At 41.9% G+C, this 16,759-nt stretch overlaps 1 protein-coding gene across 1 annotated transcript in view; it reads right to left on the reverse strand.

Annotated features, from left to right (window-relative positions):
• CUX2 (cut like homeobox 2) overlaps nucleotides 1-16,759 on the reverse strand; it is a 645,762-nt gene that overhangs the window by 294,977 nt on the left and 334,026 nt on the right. Inside the window, exon 4 of the mRNA XM_075323846.1 lies at nucleotides 6,433-6,511. Coding sequence (XP_075179961.1) covers nucleotides 6,433-6,511 — 79 coding nt within the window. The remainder of the gene's footprint in view (nucleotides 1-6,432; nucleotides 6,512-16,759) is intronic.

The raw sequence follows: 16,759 nt of genomic DNA on the forward strand, positions 1-16,759 counted from the left end.
ACTCACCTAGGGGAGTGGTCCGGTCCGATAGGTGTCGCTGCTCTCCAGTCCAGCGCCTCCTCTCTGCGGTGACTGTTGTCCTCCTTCTACCCAGCCCTGTATGGATAACATGTCCTACATCATTCACACAGGCCGGCATTGCAGTCCTGCGCAGGTGCACTTTTATCTGCCCTGCTCAGGGCAGATCAAAGTACTATAATACTCAGGCACAAGGAAAGGTTAAAGACCATTTGCGCATGCACAGTACAATACTTTGATCTGCCCTGAGCAGGGCAGATCAAATTGCGCCTCCGCTGGACCGTAGGACACATCATCCATGAAGCCGCCTGGCCATGCCACCCACTCCCCTGCTGCCTGAAGGAATTTCTTGCAGATTTTTTGCATGCTTTTTGAGGTTGCCGAGTGCTGTCCCAGAGCAGAAGCAGTAGTTCCCGGGATGCTCAGATCACCATTGCCCTCATCATGCCACCTACAAAGACCAAGTCGTCCATGGCTGCGGCCAGGCAGCCCACAACCCGGGCCCCAGATGACAGCAGAATAGAACTGCCTGTTCCTGAAGCCCCGGCAGACAGTGGAGAGCCGGCAGCTCCAGAGACTCCTAACAAGATGGTGGATAATTTAAGTTTAGAGGAGATTCTGAGCACCATCCCTCCTCCCCCACATCCAGCAATAACCAATAAAGCTGGAGCTCCTCGTCTAATGATAACCCATATTGTAAACTAGAACTTCAAATCGTATGCTGGAGAACACATTCTGGGGTCTTTCCATAAGCGCTTTTCCTGTATTATTAGGCCCAATGGCAGTGGAAAATCTAACGCAGAAGGAGGACGGCGATCGCAGCAGAGAGGAGGTACTGGATCGGAGAGCAGCAACACCCATTAGATCAGACCGCCCCCTGTGAATATAATAAAAGTGATTTTTACGTTCTGCAGAGCGGCCTGGACTCTTATATACAGTATTCTAGAATGCCTTATATAAAGGCTTACTGGTGGTGGCTACAGTTTATAGTCGCCAAATCTGGTGACAGGTTCCCTTTAACATTTGACTATTATGATTTCTCTACTTGGCTTGGTGGCTGTTTTTATTGTTTATTAGCATGTATGCTTGACATGTGTACTGCGTACTACTGTTTACCAGGTAAAGTTACCACTAGCAATTTAAAGTATTGACCGATTGTATGACCATGTTTCAGTGGTTTGGCCGGGACCATTATTTCCAATGAATAGTTATGAAAAAAGCCACAAACTACAGATATTTAGCATGGTTTTTCTTTGCATGCTTTCAACCTTGTGCCTACAATTTTGGGCAAGGTATTTCATTGTGTCAGGAAGACTGCTGCCCTCTGCAATAAGAAGGGGCCTTAAAGACATGGTTTGATGATTTTATTGTGAACGAACTTGAATGGCCTGCATACAGAGCCTTGATGTCAACCTCGACATCTTTGGGATGAATTGGATGTGAACAATACCTTCTTGTTCTACATCAGTGCCTCACCTCAATAAGTACAAAATCCACCGTACAAAAACTTGTTGAAAGCCAGTCCCCAAAAAATGGGCAAAAAAGAGAGCTCAACTTTAGGATGTCCAACAAGGTCATAAAGATGTCATCATCCCATGGCCTCATACATCTGGCTGCGTAGTATATGTGGATTATTAGTTTAAGAGGATTTTCATTGATAAACAAAAAATTATTAATAAGTTTTGTAGTTGCTCTCAGAAATGCTCACTATTGTTTTCAGCCATTTCTTTCACAAAAACTAGAGAATTGCTCTGAATGAAAAAATGTTGTTTCCTCAGTTAGCAAAATGGTATTGTCTACGGATGGTGTGGTGGCTATTTGTATATGGCACTGTAAAGACAGATTACTTTCTTCTGAAAAAAGAGGTATTTTGTAAAATCTTCCAGGACAGCATTGCCTTAGGCGGGCTTTACACGCTGCGACATCGCTAGCAATTGCTAGTGATGTCAAGCGTGATAGCACCCGCCCCGTCGTACATGCGATATCTGGTGCTTGCTGCCAGAGCGAACATTATCACTACGGCAGCTTCACACGCACATACCTGGTCGGCGACGTCGCTGGGACCGCCTAATAATCCCTCCTTCAAGGGGGAGGTGCATTCGGCATCACAGCGACTTCACGCGACGTCACTAAGCGGCCGGCCAATAGAAGCGGAGGGACGGAGATCAGCGGGACATAACATCCCGCCCACCTTCTCCCTTCCGCATTGCCGGTGGACGCAGGTAAGGATTTGTTTGTCGTTCCTGCGGTTTCACACACAGCGATGTGTGGTGCTGCAGCAACAACAAACAACATCATATCTGCAGCAGTAACGACATTATGGAAATGAACGACGTGACACAGATCAGCGTTTTTTTACGCTTTTGCGCTCATTCATCATCGCACCTAGGATTTACACATTGCGATGTCGCTACCGTCACCGGATGTGCGTCACTAACGACGTGACCCCGATGATATATCGTTAGCGATGTCGCAACGTGTAAAGCTCGCCTTAGAGGGGTTGACAACTTTATCTGTATTTTAACAAATGTTTTGGCAACATGATTTTTCTTGCCACTTACTAATACACAAATATTACAGGTTCTCCTACTTGTTAGTACAGCTTTCCTCATATACACCATGTGCAGAATTATTAGGCAAGTTGTATTTTAGAGGATTTTTTTATTATTGATCAACAACTATGCTCTCAATCAACCCAAAAGACTCATAAATATCAAAGCTTAATATTTTTGGAAGTTGGAGTGGTTTTTTTTTTTTAGATTTGGCTATCTTAGGAGGATATCTCTTTGTGCAGGTAACTATTACTGTGCAGAATTATTAGGCAACTTAATAAAAACCAAATATATTCCCCTCTCACTTGTTTATTTTCACCAGGTACACCAATATAACTGCAAAAAATTTAGAAATAAACATTTCTGACATGCAAAAACAAAAAAATTAGTGATCATTATAGCCACCTTTCTTTATGATGACACTCAACAGCCTACCATCCATATATTCTGTCAGTTGCTTGATCTGTTTACGATCAACATTGCGTGCAGCTGACACCACAGCCTCCCAGACGCTGTTCCGAGATGTGTACTGTTTCCCTCCCTGTAGAGCTCACATTTTATGAGGGACCACAGGTTCTCTATGGGGTCAAGATCAGGTGAACATGGGAGCCATGTCATTATTTTTTCATCTTCTACACCTTTACTGGCCAGCCAGCTGTGGAGTAGTTGGATGCATGCGATGGAACATTGTCCTGCATGAAAATCATATCTTTCTTGAATGATACAGACTTCTTCCTGTACCACTGCTTGAAGAAGTTGTCTTCCAGAAACTGGCAGTAGGTCTGGGAGTTGAGCTTCACTCCATCCTCAACCCGAAAAAGGGTCCCACAAGTTTATCTTTGATGATACCAGCCCATACCAGTACCCCACCTCCACCTTGCTGGCATCTGAGTCGGAGTGGAGCTCTCTGCCCTTTACTGATCCAGCCTCTGGCCCATCTATCTGGCCCCTTAAGAGTCACTCTCATTTCATCAGTCCATAAAACCCTTTAAAAATCAGTCTTAAGATATTTCTTGGCCCAGTCTTGACGTTTTATCTTATGTTTCTTGTTCAAAGGTGATCGTTTTTCAGCCTTCCTTACCTTGGCCATGTCCCTGAGTATGGCACACCTTGTGCTTTTTGATACTCCAGTAATGTTGCAGCTCTGAAATATGGCCAAACTGGTGGCAAATGGCATCTTGGCAGCTTCACGCTTGATTTTCTCCAATTCATGGGTAGTTATTTTGCGCCTTTTTTGCCCAACACGCTTCTTGTGACCCTGTTGGCTATTTGCCATGAAACGCTTGATTGTTCGGTGATCACGGTTCAAAAGTTTGGCAATTTCAAGACTGCTGCATCCCTCTGCAAGACATCTCACAAATTTGGACTTTTCAGAGCCCGTCAAATCTCTCTTCTGACCCATTTTGCCAAAGGAAAGGAAGTTGCCTAATTATTAAGCACACTTTATATAGGGTGTTGATGTCATTACACCACACCCCTCCTTATTACAGAGATGCACATCACCTGATTTACTTAATTGGTAGTTGGCTCTCAAGCCTATACAGCTTGGAATAGGACAACATGTATAAAAAGTATCATGTGATCAAAATACTCATTTGCCTAATAATTCTGCACACAGAGTACAGTGCAATGCTCTTTTCCAAAAAAAAAGTCTGATAATGGAGGAGCATGTTATAAGACCTGCCGTCAATCTCATTCGATTGGAAAACACTTCACATGAGAAACTTTTTTTCAATTGGAAGAGGCTGATGGACAGGTGTAGTCACATGCTCCTCTATCAGTGACCATTGTGACAGGAGGGTCCTGCAGTCTCTGAGGAAAGCTAAACTATCAAGTGATAGAGGAGAACATATAGCACAAAATTGTGTTCCCAACATGTGTTAGAATAAAAATCAAGTGGCCAACCCCTTTAAAATTTTACTTTTGGCTGCATTTCTGCATGGAGAATCAGTGACAACCACTAGTAAAGCTTTATGACTACATGGTTGGTGTGATGCTAGTCACTACACAGACAAGTCGTAAAGCAGGGTAGTCAGACATTCCAAGGTCAGATACCAGGAGAGCACGTCAAGGATTAAGGGCAGTGGCGTAGGCAGGTCATGGTCCGGAGTCAGAATACCTGTAGGATATTGCATCAGAGCAAAGCAACAAGGCAAACGGAAGGTCAGATGAGGTCCAATGTCTGGTAGCAATACATCAGAGCACAGAGTATAGAAAAACGTGGCCAACACGCACCACTGAGCAGAATGCCACGACTGGCAGTGTTCTGGAGTAAATTACAGCTAAGTAGCTGGGCAATCATAGAGAACAGTGAATACCTGAAGAAACCCAGCATCTCCCAGTATCAGATTGGATGACTGAGCTGTCATTCAACACACCGATAGCTCAGCACGCCCCAGCTCTAGATTGGACAACTCAGCTGTCATTTACCAAACTGACAGCTCAGCACACCCTCAATCCATAGTACAGCAAAGAGTCACTCATTACATCCAGGACGCACTGAGCAGAAAGATAAAAAAAAACCAAAGGTATGAGGGCACCAAGGCAAATGTAGGTGGGATCATCCAAATGCACACCTAAAAATAGGGCAATTAAAAAAAAAGAGAAAAAGGGGGTGTGCTCGGAAGGAGAGTGGAAAGATCATGACAGTTGGTAACTAAATAAAATCCCACTCCATTAGAACAGTTATTGTTCATTTATTTTAGAAGAGATTGGTCAATGAGGCATAGAACAGTTGAATCACTTACCTGTATTACACCACAAAAGGAAATCCAATCACACCTTTTGAGTATAAATCTGTTTTGTGGCATTGGTGCATTTTTATAGAACTTAGATTAAAGATTACGTTTTAAGGGGAAACTGTGAGCATATATTCTCTAAATAGACTGCTACCTCCACCTTATAAGAATCCTCATGTACATCCCGACAACTGGTAGCAATAATAATAATATTTACTCATTTATATAGCGCTATTAATTCCACAGCGCTTTACATACATTGGCCCAATTGGGGTTCACAATCTAAATTCCCTATCAGTATGTTTTTGAAGAAACCTGAGAACCCGGAGGAAACCCACACAAACACAAGGGAGAACATACAAACTCCTTGCAGATGTTGTCCTTGGTGGGATTTGAACCCAAGACCCCAGTGCTGTACGACTGCAGTGCTAACCATTCAGCCACCGTGCACAGCAAATCTTTGAAAAACAGTTTTATAAAGGTCCAGCACTGCATGCATGACTGTGCCCATAAGTCCATTGGGTTTCTCCAAACCATGCTAGGCACCACGTATCAGTCTACAATTGCCACCTCCCTGCTTTTGATGTGTCGAACAGATGGTATGGAGAAGTCAGCTCTGTTAATAAAGACGGAAGGCCGCTAATTGTTGGCATAGAGGGGCGGTGCCGAGCGCAATTCAGAGGCATCCATTGGACTGATCGGTAGAGATTGACATGCAGTGCAGGGCTTTAATAACACTAAAGACTGCTGTGATATTATGGTAATATATACTGGTAGTAGGGATGAGCAATAAGATACATACAATGTGGTTGCAGCAGTTTGTACAGGAAAAACCTGTCAGCTTCCCTTTAGTTGTCTAGCCTCTATTCTACTGTATCGCTTTGATTCCCCCGGCTGGAGTTTCTGTTTTTCCAAATGATAATGAGACATTTGGATTTGATATTTATGGGATTTCTCTGTAATTACTCTTTCTCTAGTATTTAATGGTGTAAAGAAAATATTTATGATCAACTTTTGCAAGTACATTAGAGAAACATAATGGAAGCGCTCAGATTTAAATAGCTTTTAATGACAGGACTGTAAGTCATATCCAAAATAGAAATAAGAAAAAGAAGGAAAATTACCTGGTGCTTCAATGAGCTGCTTGTACACACTGAGGAAGGCGGCTTCAGCTTCTTTGCTTCTTTTGCTAAGAGCTACAACCTGGTGAAAAGTCAAAGGAGAAATAAGTTCAACACATCATTGCAATATATAAAGGAAATACTTTAGTGCAAACACCATTGTTGCTTCTGAGCCTTAATGTGCTTTACACGCTGCGCCATCGCTAACGATATATCGTCGGGGTCACATCGTTAGTGACGCACATCCGGCGCCTTTAGCAACATCGCAGCGTGTGACACCAAGGAGCGACGATCAATGATTGCAAAAACGGCAAAAATTGTTGATCGTTGACACGTCGCTCCTTTCCATAATATCGTTGCTGCTGCAGGTACGATGATGTTCGTCGTTCCTGCGGCATCACACATCGCTGTGTGTGACACCGCAGGAACAAGGAACATCTCCTTACCTGCGCCCACCGGCAATGAGGAAGGAAGGAGGTGTGCGGCATGTTCCGGCCGCTCATCTCCGCCCCTCCTCTGCTATTGGGCGGCCGCTTAGTGACGCCGCAGAGACGTCGCTATGATGCCGAACGCACCTCCCCCTTGAAGGAGGGATTGTTCGGTGGTCACAGCGACATCCCTGAAAAGGTATGTGTGTGTGACGCTGCCGTAGCGATAATGTTTGCTACGGCAGCGATCACCAAATGTCGCATGAACAACGGGGGCGGGTTCTATCGCGCACGACATACCTAGCAATGTTGCAGCGTGTAAAGCACCCTTTATACTCTGATGATTGCTAAAAATATCAACCTATTATTGATGCCATTTTGCCAAAGAAAACATTTCAGGAACAGTCAACACTATTAATATTGGGACAGTAAACTTACATTGTCCCTGTGTCATGCACCATATGACCAGACTCTGCCCTTGACATAATATAACAGTTTAGTTCAGGGGGTTCATTGTAAAGGAACCAGGACAAGATGGTGGCTCGGTGGTTAATATTATTGCCTTCCATCACTTGGGTTCTAGTTTCAATTCTGAGTAAAGGCAGAATAAGCCTGGAATTTCTGTGACCTGTAATTTTGTAAGGCTTCTCCGCATTGGGCTGAGGCCAGTCAGATAGGAAGATGCCTACTGGACCCATCTTGACCCTGATACAGCTTCTAAAATGAGGAAGCCTGAAGATATTTCAAGCTGCCGAAAGTAATCTGGTATTCTACAAAATACTGCACATTTGGTCTTGCGCACAATTCAATATTTGTCGGTCTTCCATCATGCCACATATTATATATTGGTGAACAAGATTTTTTTTTTTCAACTTTTTCTTTTGTGAAGTTTTTTATAAACATTAAAACAATGACATAAGAAATAATATATCTCATGTATACAGAGGTAAGCATATAAAAAAAAGTCTCTCATCGAGGCATGCACAAATCATGGAAAGCTCAAATGGAGTCTATATTGATAGAGGGAGTATGTTCTCATAAGTCTCATACAGCCCGATCCAGGGTTTCAGATCCCTATAGGGATAGAAGAGGCCAATCCGTTACACCTGATATGTGTCCATAAGAACATCCCATGGAGTCCAAGCCATGACGAAATTACCCATCAAGTCATGAATCAATGCAATTAGACGTTCCACTATTCTGATGTCCTTTACACGGGAGTATAGATCCGTCACAGAGGGAGGAACCACCTTCCTCCAGAAGAGCGAGATCAGACATTAAGCTGCCGTCATAAGGTGCAATAGGAATTTGGTTTCAAATCTACCAAGGGACGGCGGAAATATATTCAGTGAACAAAATTTTTAATAACTCAGTTCACCCAGTTTAACCTAAAACCACATTTTGTAAGGGATGCAATAGTTTTTTTAAGTGTCAATTCTTCAATGTTTAACTCCAATTAATTGCAATGACAATTATAGGATCACAAATATTTAGTTCTACGAAGATTTTCCTTCTTAAAAAAAAATCCTGTAATTGCAAAAAAAGACAACGCAAAACATGATAAAAAATGAAGGTGTTGATGCATTTTCTATGAGGTGGTAAAGGCTTTTGTATACTGTAGGTTTTGTGTAGAGATGAATAGATTAATCCGTGTAGGATCGAGTTTGAGTCGAATTTCCTAAAGTTTGTGGTTCCATGCAAATTTGATTCCATCTGAAGAGTCACCGGGTAAGCGGATTAGACAAATCATAATCAAACAAAATGTATCAGTCTTCTGTCTCTCTCTTTTTCTTTTAATCTTTTTCCATCTCTCCTTCTATTGCTCTCTCCCTCTCCCATTCTCCCTACTTTTGTCTTCTCTCTCTCCTTATTCTATCACTCTTTCTCCTTTTCTTTCTCTCTCCTCTCATTCCTCTTTCTCTTCTTTTTTCCTCTTTTTCTCTCTCTCCTTCTCAATTTCTCTCTCTCCTTGTCTTGCTCTCTTTTCTTCCTTCCAGTTCTCTTTATTTCTCTCTTCTTTTGCTCTCCCTATTTCCTTCTCTGTTTCTCCTCTTTCCTTCTCTTCTGCTCTTTTTCTTTCCTTTTTCTCTCTTCACTCTCTCGCTCCTCGTTTCCTCTCTCCCTTTTCTCTCACTCCTTCTTTTGCACTCTCTTTCTTTCCCCTTCTCTTTCTCTCTCCTTTTCGTTCTCCTCTTTCTTTTGCTCTTTTTCTTTCCTTTTTTCTCTCTCCTCATTCCTGCTCCCTTTTTTCTCTCACTCCTTCTCTTGCTCTCTCTTTCCTTCCCCTTCTTTTTCTTTCTTTCCTTTATCTCTCTACTCTTTCTCTCTCCTCACTCCTTCTTTGGCTTTCCTCTTTGTTACTCTTTTGCTCTTTTTCTCTCCGTTTTCTCTCTCTCCTCTTACTTTCCTCTCTCGCCTTCTCTTTCTTTTTTGTTTCTCTTTTCCTCTCTTTCTCCCCTTTTTTCTTTCTCTCTTTTTTCTCTCTCCTTTTTCTTTCTCTCCTTTTCACTCTCTATCCCCCTTAAGGCCGCTTTACACGCTGCGATATCGTTACCGATATCGCTAGCGTGCGTACCCGCCCCCATCAGTTGTGCGACACGGGCAAATCACTGCCCGTGGCGCACAACATTGCGCGGACCCGTCACACTACTTACCTGCCTAGCGACATCGCTGTGACCGGCGAACCCTTTCTAAGGGGGCGGTTCGTTCGGCGTCACAGCAACGTCACTAAGCGGCCGCCCAATCAAAGCGGAGGGGCGGAGATGAGCGGGACGAACATCCCGCCCACCTCCTTCCTTCCTCATTGCAGGTGGGACGCAGGTAAGGAGAGGTTCCTCGTTCCTGCGGTGTTAATCGTAGCGATGTGTGCTGCCGCAGGAACGACGAACAACATCGTTACTGCAGCAGCAACAATAATTGAGCCTAGGGGGGCATGTCACCGATTAGCGATTTTGAATGTTTTTGCAACGATTCAAAATCACTAATAGGTGTCACACGCAATGACATCGCTAAAGCGGCCGGATGTGCGTCACAAATTCCGTGACCCCAACGACAACGCTTTAGCGATGTCATAGCGTGTAAAGCTGCCTTTATCTTTATTTCTCTCTCCTTCACTTTCTCTCAGTCAATTTACTAACGTTTGGTTAATATATCCAGTACTAATGGTGAAATATTTCTAATGCATACAATAAAAATTCTGAAATTATATCTCATATTCAGCACCATTATAGATTCATAAATATATACTGTAAACTAGATAATGTGCTAAGAAATGTGTGACTTTGAATACATCCTCATCATCATAATTATCATTTCTTAGTTAAACATCTACAACATGGCAGGATGTGTAGTTTTACAGAAAAACTAGGTGGAAAATATTTACGATAAACTAAAAAGCATTGCTATAATTGTAAAGTCAGTTGCATAAAATAGCTGTCAGCAAAGATTTATATACAAATTCACTTGAAGTAGCTCCCATTAAAAAGAAACAAAAAAAAGTATGAAATGCAGTTTATTAAAAAGAAATAAATACATAGACAGAAGAAAGAATTGATTTATAGTGGCACCAACAATGAAAAATAATTAGTCTGCATCATAGAATAAGGATACAATAAATATTTCATTATAGAATAATATAATCAGTCAACTACTTGACAGAGTTGAAATTAATAAATGGACAACATAGTCACTAGATTAAAACATCTTATCACAAAGAATCACATAATGTCAAAACAATAAAAAAAGTTAAGTGAGTCCAAGATTTGGGAATATAAAGTTCTCCATCCATTCTCCACGTAAGACCCTCTTCACACGTCCGTGTTTCCAGCATATTTTCACATGTACTGGACACGCGTTCACATGCACAATCATCATCTGTTGATCATCACACCTCGCTGACTCCCTGATTCAGCCAGATACACAGTCCATGTGAATCACATGTCTGTCTGTGTGAGCTACAAGTAGACGTGTCAATTTTTGACAGTCAGCAAGGATGAAATTGGTCAATAGAAGTCTATGGGTCCAAACACATACTACACATAGATGGGCATCTGAATGCCATCCATGAGACACGGTGCCGAATTAAACGCATTCAAGAAATTAATGTTTTGTGTTAAAGATGTGCAAAGATGATAGATAGATGGCTAGATAGATTGATAATAAATAGAAAATAGATAGATAGCTATATGACTATCACAGCTGTTAAACAAATACATAAATAAAAGAAAAAAATGACATGTGGTCCCTTTCAATTTTGATAACCAGCAAAGGTAAAGCAGACAGCTGCAGGCTAATATTATCAGGCTGGGAAGGTCCATGGTTATTGGGCCCTTCCCAGCCTAAGAAAACAGCCCGTAGCCACCCTAGAAGTGGCGCATCCCTTTAGATGTGCCAATTCTGGTGCTTCGCCTAGGTTCTTCCTGATTACTCTGGTCGGACCCAGGAGGTTTGCTTTCAAATAAACGAGAGACAGTGTCTTGTTTTCTTTTTATGTCTTTCAGGTTTCTATTTGTGGACTACATCAGATTCCCTGCATTACGTCAGAATCCCTGGTCTATGGAGAACCTGCATGATTTTTTTTAATCAAATGGATGAACTAGGCAAATTGTGGGGGAGTGTATTAAAAAATAAATAAATAAATAAAAAAAATTGTATATGTGTTTTTTTCTTTTTGTTTACTAGCTTTGTAATGGTGGTGACTGATAGGTGCTTCTCCATTGGTAACACCAAAGGTTCATGCCAGATGACATTACACAGGTGACATCAACCCCAACTAAGATTACCCCGATTGCCACTGCACTAGGGCAATCAGGAAAACCCGAGGCAAAGTGCCAGAATTGGAGAATCTAATGTGATGCGCCACTTCTGGCACAGCTGATGGCTGGAATTTTTAGGCTGGAAAGTGCCCAATAACAATGGATCTAACCAGCCTGATAATATCAGCCTGCAGCTGTATACTTTACCTTTGCTGGTTATAAAAACTAGGGGGACATTTTAATTTAATTATTTATTTAGCTAAATAGCTGTATTATCTATCTATCTATCTATCTACTGTATGTATCTACTATGCATCATCTAGTATCTATGTAATTTCAGTGTCATGTATTTTTTCCTGTAGGTGTCACACGTATGTTAAACAGATGACACACACATACATACGGATGGACAAAACAAGAACATGTCAAAAGTGACAGAATAAGGTTAACACATTATTCCCCCCTAAAAAAATAAAATAAAATAAATAACCTAAATACTGCCAATGGAAATTATATTTTGTCAAAGCCCTCCCACTTTTCCAGCAATGAAAACAGTTGGTGTTTCCTAAAGGGCTAAAATGGGCAATGTCATTAAAGGTTTGCAACAAAGTTTATGCGCCTTTTTACAATAGATTTACATTAATTCTAACAAATGCATACATCATCCATTCTTCAAAGTTAAGAAATTACAAATCTACATCAATCTTCACACCAAATTATTGATTTAAAGCAAACGAGTGAGCAGTTCAAAAGTGGCCAGTTTTGCCTCTTGGTTTTTTACTGCAGTTCCCCCTTGTATTATTTTTTTCTTAAATCCTTCATACAGTTCCAGAGATATGGGCCTCTTTATGTAGTGCTACTTTTTATGGTCTTTGCCATCTGGGGGAGACTTAATTGGCCTAAAAACAGTAACCCAGAGGATACTGTGAGCACCGCCCACTTGTAACGAGCATGAAGGTCCATATCTCGGAAACCATTTGGTGGATTTCTAAAAACAGACAAAATAAAGATGAATACTCAGAGAAGAAGCCAGAATAAAATAAGAGCATGAACTGTCCACTTTAGATCTGGTGATTGGTCCTCTTTAGAGATTAGTGGACCCATGGAAGTTCGGTTTGGTGGGTTCAGCCAGACTTTAGATAAAGTTCTGTTCTGGTCCTGAACTTGACCTGAACCTCATTGGAAGTCACTGGGCAGTTTAGCTCTCTGACCCACATACCGCCAGCCATAAACAGATCACTTTCAGGGGAGGGAAGGCGGGAAGTTTCCATTTTTTTTTGGGGGGTGGAGGTGCACACTACATAGATTCATGGTCTTGGCCGATCAAACAGTGCAAGTGGTTCGCACTGGGCTGAGCACCGAGCGTACCTAAGCACAGCAATGCTTGCTCAAGTGGTTAGCATACGTAAAGCACCTGAACTCCAAAACTAAGTTTTTTTGTAAATTCTGTCTTCAGTGCAAACACTGAAATTTAAAGTTCGGGACCACTCATTTCTTGTCCTCTTTAATCCTTTAATAGCAAGGGAATTTTTTGGTTTGTTTTGCACATTTTTTTCTGCCCTTGATTAAAGAACCATAACTCTTTTATTAATTTGTTGACTTAGCCATAGAAGGGTTTGATATTTACAGGAAAATTTATAGTTTTGAATGACAATATACATTTTATCATGCAATATGCTCTGAAATGGGAAAAAAAACAAGTGTGGCAAAACTACAAAAAAACCTTACAATTCCACCATTGTTTTTTTGGGTTTTGTTTTTACAACATTCATTGTTTGGTAACAAAGATCTGCGGGAGCAGGGAGGGAAGGAGGCGAGTGTGACCTCAAAAAACAGTGTGGTTCTGGAAAATGTTGGCTAAGCTGAACATCCTCACATACGTCTGCTTGAAAAGTTGTCAAGGATGGGCTACGGGCACAGTTATTATTAGGATTTCTACAGGACACACACAATTCTGTTATGACGAATGGCTTCACCTGACCAATACTCCTAAGTCAGTAAACGACGTTCTGCTGGTTTGGCCATATTTTCCTAAAATGGCACACATTTTTCAAATTCTGCCTGAGGTGTGTAAACTTATGAGCAGAACTGTAGATGGAGGCAGTTATATAACAAGTCATGTAAAAGCCATGTCTAAGTGATGATCAGTTCACAGATACAGCCCCTGGCAAACACCACACTTCCCAGACAATTCTCAATAATTGATGTAATATAGAGGCAGCAGAACACATGGCCATTATATTCAGACACAGAAAATTTGTTTCACTTGAAATGGTTTCCTGCAGAAGGATATAAACAGCACTTATGATCAGCTATCCTGTTTTATTTAGCCTTAAAGTGACGGCTGACTTCAGCACTATTGATTGGATATTGTGTTGATAAGCCGTCTGCCCCAACTCCTATAGAAGTATTCCAACTCCCCCTATTTATGCTCCGAGACAGCAACGGGAGGAAGGTCAGTAAATATAATCATAAAGAATTTAATTAATTTGTTAGTGCAGATCTGGCACAAGGTTTCCAAGAAAGCAGATGTGCGGAGGGGCGAACTCCACACTGTACAGACAATAGCCAGAGTGGGAGGTTAGATCATTGGCAGCTCAGACTAATAGACGCCATCCAGAAGAGAAGAAGGGGCTAAGCTATAAGGAGATCAGGCAGTTAGGGCAACGAAAGGGTTGTTGATGTAACAACGTTTAGCAGACACTCCATCCTAAATTCAGTTACTCAAAGCAATGTAGTTAACAGGAGTAATTGCACGTTATCTGAGACTCTTTATGGCTAGACAGCATCATAATGCAGCTGGATCAAATGAATGAGCTCATGAAGAGACACATTGCTTTACAATACTTCCTACTATAGATAATGAGTGTGTTATCTCCAGAAGAGATAGTCTTCATATTTTTAGATGTCCAATAAGCAGCTTAGGCTCCCACAAGGGGCCACAAAATACAGTTTACAGACAACCATTAGACCCTCTCTAATAGATGCAAGAAGCAAAAGCTTGTCCAAACATTTGAAATCATCTATGGTGACAAACAATGGTTGTCTCAAGTTTTAGTTTAAATGTGGTCACACAGAGTTTTGCACAAACTTCGCCGCATTTCATGGCAGCATTGACCTCTGTTCAGATTGATTCATCAGTATACATCTGATACTCCACCCAATGGTTTCTCTAGTGTCTGGGATCAACACAGGCAGACTCAGGCGTCAAACTGCTGTGTGCTGATGCACAGGCAGGCTACAAGAGTTAATCCCTGCTAGTCCTTTAATCGCATCTTGTGGGGAGACCTATCACACCTGCTTCTCTCATATTTATGCTTTTATAATCCTTCTACCCATGCCAGCTATAGCTTATTCTATGTTTGTCTGTGAAGTGTGGTGTTCCAGACTCTCTGGTGAAAGTTGTACTCATTTGCTTAATTTAGTTATACCTATTGCTTGGAGCGGTTGTGGAGTTTACCCCTATTCTGTTGTACTTCCTTCCTGCTCTTGATTTTTCTCATGAATCACTTATTGTGTTTTACTTTGTGTGTGTGTGTGCTGTGTGACAGAGTTTTGGTCTTACAATTGTCTGTATTTACCTGTGGTTTTCCACACTCCTGTCCTGTCCCTCCCTGGAGTGAGGGGGAGGGGGAATGAGATCAGGACTTGTCAGGAGCAGAGCAAGGAAGGAGACTCAGGCCTTTCCACCATCAGGAGTATCCATGAGAGTAGGGATAGTTTAGGGTCAGCTAGATTGAGGGACAGTTTAGGAGCCTCAGTTGCCTGCTATTCCAAAGTAATCATGACAGATGTATGGACAATAGTCTATTTATCTAAAATAATATATAGAAAATATAGCAAAAAAACCTCTGAGGCTTTCAGAATTTAAAAAAAACCCTACTTGTCTAGAATACTGGTGGCCAGCTAGCATATGGCATGGTTAACACTTAAGACCTCCACACATTAGACTAATGTTGGGTTCACCCACAGATATCGATGGGTTTGGCCAACATTATGCTATGTATGGGTGTGCTGGCCCACTGATTGTCACAGGTGATATCGATCAGGCATATCTGATATCGGACTGACAATCTCTTTGTTCTCCAGGAGATAAACTGGCTTTCTCATAGAGAACACAAGAGTGATTGGCCAAACAAGTGCTTCTATACATAGGAGGCTGCCTGAGAAGGCTGCCAGACAAATGATCGGTTGAAGCACTGTGGGGCCTTTAGATTATAGACTACAACACTCGGAACCTATTGGTGGCTAATGACTACTCTGTCACATATGTCAACACAAGGGCTAATTATCTCAGCCCTATAACATCACTGTGTGCATTGTCCTTGTATTACGATGCTGTGTTTATACGTCCTGTGCTGTGACATCACTGTGCTCCTTAGCCTTTGCCTATTACATGATTATATTTATTATTAAGTCAATAAATTGTATATAGGCATTGTATAGGGCCAACAAATTCTCCACTTTTTACAATTGGAATTTTGGAGGGTGCCTTACTTTATTTTTTATGGATCAATCAGGTAGAGATATATAACCTGGTTCCTGAGGCTTACCTCGTATATAGAGGAACATAGTGCTGCTCTAGTTTTCCATATTTATTATTATTTATAGTTAGACTTTATACAGGAGGGTATATCTCTGTTCTTATGGAAGTGGGAAGGCTGTCTTTTCATAGTTTTAGCTTGCTTGTGACTTATCTATTTGCTTGAAAGACTTAAGGTACCGTCACACTAAGCAACATCGCTAGCAACATCGCTGCTGATGCACAACTTGCTAGCGATGTTGCTTAGTGTGACATCCAGCAACAACCTGGCCCCTGCTGTGAGGTCGTTGGTTGTTGCTGAATGTCCTGGGCCATTTTTTAGTTGTTGCTCTCCCGCTGTGAAGCATACATCGCTCTGTGTGACAGCGACAGAGCAACAACTAAATGTGCAGGCAGCAGGAGCCGGCTTCTGAGGACGCTGGTAACCAATGTAAATATCGGGTAACCAAGGAGCCCTTACCTTGGTTACCCGATATTTACCTTTGTTACCAGCCTCCGCCACTCTCAGCTGTCAGTGCCGGCTCCTGCTCTCTGCACATGTAGCTGCAGTACTGTAGCTAGGAGGAGAGCAGGGAGCCAGCGCTAAGCAGTGTGCGCGGCTCCCT

The sequence above is a fragment of the Anomaloglossus baeobatrachus genome, chromosome 1, assembly GCF_048569485.1.
Source record: "Anomaloglossus baeobatrachus isolate aAnoBae1 chromosome 1, aAnoBae1.hap1, whole genome shotgun sequence".
In the NCBI taxonomy this organism is placed as follows: Eukaryota; Metazoa; Chordata; class Amphibia; order Anura; family Aromobatidae; genus Anomaloglossus; species Anomaloglossus baeobatrachus.